The sequence below is a fragment of the Herpailurus yagouaroundi genome, unplaced genomic scaffold (assembly GCF_014898765.1).
Source record: "Herpailurus yagouaroundi ecotype Mexico unplaced genomic scaffold, PumYag 253, whole genome shotgun sequence".
NCBI classification, from domain to species: domain Eukaryota; kingdom Metazoa; phylum Chordata; class Mammalia; order Carnivora; family Felidae; genus Herpailurus; species Herpailurus yagouaroundi.
This window is the reverse complement of record NW_024412470.1, coordinates 1,628,464-1,633,730: the sequence shown is the minus strand read 5'-3', so window position 1 is coordinate 1,633,730 and position 5,267 is coordinate 1,628,464. Positions and strand designations below refer to the sequence as shown.

General features: G+C 52.2%; 1 protein-coding gene across 2 annotated transcripts in view; it reads left to right on the top strand.

Annotated features, from left to right (window-relative positions):
• The first annotated feature begins 630 nt into the window (after positions 1–630).
• The window catches only part of ESRRG (estrogen related receptor gamma), a 633,554-nt gene continuing 628,917 nt past the window's right edge, over positions 631–5,267 (top strand). The window contains exon 1 of one of the 2 annotated variants that reach the window (XM_040460922.1): positions 631–714. Coding sequence is in view for 1 of the 2 variants with exons in the window: in XM_040460918.1 (XP_040316852.1) it covers positions 713–714 (2 nt within the window). In the remaining variant the exon portion in view is untranslated. The remainder of the gene's footprint in view (positions 715–5,267) is intronic. The other variant, XM_040460918.1, reaches the window with a different exon arrangement.

The window sequence follows — 5,267 nt, the reverse complement described above, 5'->3', positions numbered from 1 at the left end:
ACCCTTTCGCACTTCCCTCCCAAACTCGAGATTACCTAAATTCCCTTCCTGGCATCTGAGGAAACCCCCAAACGCTGGCAGTTTTCCGCTTTCCTTCTGTCGCTCCAAGTAATCCCCAGGGAAGCCCGGCTCCGTTTCCCCTCCCCCACCCTGCACTACCCTCAACCCCTAGGATCGCCGCTCTCCAGGACCTTTGCCCTTCAGGGCAGGTACCTGCGCGCCTAGCAGCGTGTGGGGGTGGGGGTGGAGGGGCTGCAGCCAAGGTAGGCGGAAAGGGAGGGTCAAAGAGGCGGAGTGCCCCCCTTGCAAAAATACCAAAACTACCGTAAATTCCACAAAAATTAAACTCCACCTCGCTTTCCGAGTCTGTCCCCTCCCAAATCCTGTCTGGAGAGGGGCGGGAGGGGTGGTCGGGTCGTCCCCGGAAAGGGGGATTGTGCGCAAATGTACGCCCGCTCCTCTCATTTGTTAGCTGATTCCGTCTAAAAGTTCGCTATTTATAGGCTACTTGCGGCAGCCCGAATCCCCGTGCCCGCTTTCCTGCGCGAAGTGCGCGAGGTCCCCGCGGCGCCGAGCGGCCCGTCTCGATTGTGTCCCGTGATTTGTTTTGTTTTTGTTTCTGCCCTTGCACCGCAGGCAGCCGGGGAGAAGATCTCGGGGAGTCCCGAAACCACCCACCCGCAGTAGTTGAGAGCGGCTCTGCAGTCCGACCATGTGAGTCCGCGCTTGACCCCGCTGGGCGCTCGCGGGTGGCAGACGCGGGGGAGGCGCAGCGGCTCCGCCGCCGCGCCCGCGCCCCTAGGGCTTTCCTCCGCCTGTGCCCCGGCCCCTGCGACCTCCAGCTCCGCTCAGCGCTCTCACCCCCCCTGATTTTTCTCTTCTGTTTCTCTTTCCTTGCATCTCTGACTCTGCCCTGCTCTCAACTTCCAGCTGAGTTTGCATCTGGGCACAAAAAGAGACAGCACTGGCCTTTACGCGGGAGACGGGGTGGGCTGGGCGTGTGTGTTTCATCAACAGGGAAATTGTGTGGGGCTGAGGGCGGGGGAGGGGCGTGATGGAGCGGGTCTGGAGCGCGGCCCCGCGCGCTGGGGGAGGGGACTAGGAGCGTTTGGATCCAGACCTTTCCTTTTGCCGTGGCACGGATCGCGGGATGAGAGTCAAGTGCTCGGGAAGCCTCGCCATTTAGGACCCTCCCTCTGCGATGCTGGGACAGATGTCTTAATCAAAATCTCGGAACCACCCCAGTAGAAAGGAGGGAAGGACGTGGGTACAGGGTAAGGCTAGCTGGGAAATAGGGTCAGCGTCAGTTCCCTAAATTCCACGTAGAACTGGGCGTTGCGATGCCCCCTTTTCCCCAGCGGCTGCGGACAGGACTCGCTTGCGCAGACCGCAAAGGCGCAGGCGGATCTCGGCGGTCTGTGGGCCTTGCCCTCGTCCTGTTTTTTATAAATGCAGAACCTTGGAGGATGCCTATGTGTTTTAGAAGTGAGACGTCAAGAGGGCGGGGAGCCGGGCGGGCAGGAGCGTTTCCCGAGTCCCCGGCGCGAGAGGCGCGAGAGGCGCTCGGCGCGCGTTTATGGCGCGGGGAACGGCTGTGCGCGCGGAGCCGCCGCCAGGCCGGCTTTCTCGCAGGCGCGCGGCGTCAGGCGTGAGACTCGCGCCCCACAGGTCCAACCGCCCTCCTCTCCCCCGCCCCCGGAACCGTGGCACGACGTGCGGGGGCGGGGGCGGAGGCGGTTGTGACTGAAAATAACCCGGGGCTCAGATCCGTTTGGCCGAAGGACAGAGCCCCAGAACGGAGGTGGGGAGGAGTTAGGAGCCAGTGAGGGGAGAATTGCGGCCTCCCCTCTTTCGCGCGCGCGCAGGGCCCCGCGCCCTCGCCGGCTTAACTTCTTACCCGCCTCCAATTTCTGCTCTCCCAGGGGATGTCACGCTTGCAATCCCCCTGTGGCCACACCTCCAAAGCGTTCAGTCGGCCGCGTGGCTAGACTGGTGGGCAGCGAAAAGCCAAGACGGGTCTATGGCAGTGCCCGGGAGAGGGGACCTCACTGTCCAGCGTGCGTGCACCCAGAGTTCCCTGGCACCGAGGTGAGGGAGGGGTCTGATCCCAGCCCACGTCCCTGCTTCTCTCCAGACCTGGCCCTGCAGGGACATTCTGGTTCTGACAGGACGGGGGCCGCCCATACCTGGCCCAGAGCTGTCCCGATTCTCACCCCTGCCCGCCCAAGACAGCTTTCAGGAACTCAACTGCCAAGTTAAAAGCAGAGGAAAGTTTCTGCTACTCTCCCTGGGCCACATGAGCGGTTATGGGGAGATGTCAAACTTAATGCAACTCTGCACCAGAAACTAGCGGTAGGGACCGGTAAATGTCCGCATTCGGGGCCTGGGGGAGCGACGTCTCAGTATCTCCCCCTCCCCACCCCACCCCACCCCACCCCCGACCGTAAATGCCACTCTGCTGTCCCGTGGCGCGTTTTCTGAGCCTCTCTTCTTTACCAACCCTCTTTACCTCCCAACCCTGGCGGTTCTACTTTGGCATGGAATCTGGGGCCTGAAGGTGGGCAAGGCCCCCCAGGCTTTCAGACTGGACTGTGCCGGGAGAAGGGGGCTCACCCAGCAGATTGTGCTGTTAGGAATTCTGGGAGCCGGTAGGGCTTTTTTTCTGGTCTCTAATGGGCTCTTAGAACATGGCAGCTTCCTTGGCTTAACGAAGTAAGATGAACTTGCCCCAAGCTCTGGTTTAGCTCTCTCCTCTGCTGCTGTGCTGCAGGATCCTTCTTGTTCTGTCTCTAGGCTTCAAGTTATTTTTTGTCCCAGTCCTTCTGTGCTCTGCCTCTGCTGAGTGGCCTCCAGCCCCCCCCTGGGGTTTTACCCACAGGGGCTCTGGATAGGAAGGACCCCGAGTTTTCTACCTGAGTGTGAGTGAAGATGACTTTCCACCCTCCAGACAGAACTAGAGAGTTCTGTGCCCAAACTTTGTGTATGGGAGGAGGTGAAGGCAGAGAAAGAGGAGGCCTTTTGGTTTCCAAATGCACTAGTGAACAGAAGAAATACCCTTTTCTCCAAAATAGCTCATGTTTTCAAGGAACTGTGAAAGTGGCAGGATAAGGGACTGTCCTCTTCAAATTCTTTGGGTCTGTGACCTAGAAGCCTTGAGAAGAGGCCATAAGGAGGGAAACAATGCAGAGGCAGGGTTTGGCAGAGGTGGCCCACTTGGGAGCAAGGCCTTGCCTTTCATAGATGGCCTTAGATCATGGTTATGAATGGTGTCACCGTTTTATGAATAATCAGTTGACAGTCCCTAAATCATGTTTTCATGGTGCCATGAGCTGCTGTGTCGCAAGGGTGAGATCACCCTGAACGCTCCCAGAGGAGGAGAGTGTTATGAGCCCTAAAACTTTCAGCTGCACTCTGCCAGCCCCTGTCTTCTTAAGCCCCACCTTTAGTCCCTTGTCTGCCCTCCTGTTCTCTCTACAGCAAAGCTGGGTCTTCTGGGGACTACGGTGGTATTAGAACCCACACCAGTTCCCCGTCTCCCTGTCCCCAGACAGAGCTTTGACTGGTAAAAAAAAAAAAAACAAAAAAACAAAAAGCAGAACAAGAAAACTGTTTGCTGTGTGTGGACGGATGAAGGCAATAACCACTTTTCTCAAAAGCTGGAGCAGCTCCGTTCTCTGTCACCATGAACAATCTTTCTTGGGTCAGAAGCCCCAGGACTCCAGCTGTGGGGTAATTCCTAACCTGTTCTCCCTCATAGAGACTCCTTTTACTAAGAAGTGAGGGTTTAGAGGATTGGAGTACAGTCTCCATCAGGATTCCGTTTGATCATTAAATTTACACAGACCTGGGAACGGCCGCCAGGCCTGAAAGGGAAACGTAGAAGGGGAATTCGTGAGAACCAAAGGAAGAGCCGAGTGATTCTGTTTGACAAGGAGTTTCCATTACCTCAGTGCTTCCCTCCATATGTCTCATCCTTCAACTTCATTTCCCCTCTTACGTGAAGAAACAGAACTCTCAGTTCGGGTGACTGTTTTGGCCAAATGTTCAGATACATAATCTGGCTGAGTGTTGTTAAAAATCTGACCACTGAATGCGTAATGCGCTCCTCTGCCTCACCTAATTTTGACATAAAATATAAGCATTTATTTCCATCAAACTCTTGTTCACCTTCGACAGGTTGCTTTTAGTTTCTGTATTTCTCAAATTTCCTTACAATAACAGTACATGAACCAGATATGTTCAGCTTCTATGAGACAGGATTATTCCCACTACAATTCTCCAGGTACTTCTGGTTAAAACTGCCCTTTGCTTTTCGCCTGAATGAGACACATACTTGAGATGGAAGGGAGTTTCTTTGTTTTAAACTTGAATTATTTAAATGCCGGCTCTTTTCCCTCCTGTCTATTTGGAATAAACCTGGTCAGATTAACATTCAAATAGTTCCCTCATAAAAGGCAACTGTGCCTTTTTAATACAGAATTTTTCTTTGAGATTAAAAAAAATCATGGCATATGTTAAAAATTATTTAACGTAAGTTCAGGAGATTGCATCTGTGAAATTCATTGACAACTAGATTTCTTTTCAGAACTTTGTGTGTGACTTGGTCATGCTGCTTTGTAGTTATATCCTCCCATCTAACTGAATCTGCCATCGACTGCTTATTAACAAGTATATACTCAAATTAGATTTTTTTCCCAGCTTAAAGTTATTTTTCAACCTTTTCCATTGTATAACCTACTTGACAGGAAGGTTTGAAGGGCAGAAAAAATAAGATTTTAAGCATCTGGTATATTCTTCTGACCCATTCGTATAATCTATTTTATGGTTAACATTTAAGTAGTAAAAAAAGACATTTCTTCTTGGGAGAAAATATAGGTCTTCTTTTTGGGGGAGACTTACTAATTAGTTTTTTCTTAACGTTCTTTATTTTTTCTATTAGATATATCAATGTTCTCTTTTCATTTGTCTCATGTGGATTAATGATACAAATTACTGATTTATCGGGGCACCTGGGTGGCTCAGTTGGGTGAGCTTCTGACTCTTGATTTCAGCTAAGGTCATGATCTCATAGTTTGTGAGATCAGGCCTTACATTGGGCTTTGTGCTGACAGTGCGGAGCCTGCTTGGGATTCTCTCTCCCTCTCTCTCTGCCCCTCCCTGTTTGGGTTTTCTCTCTCTCTCTCTCTCTCTCTCTCTCTCAAAATAAACATTAAAAAATACTGATTTTTTTTTCTTTTTTTTTTTTTCAACGTTTATTTATTTTTGGG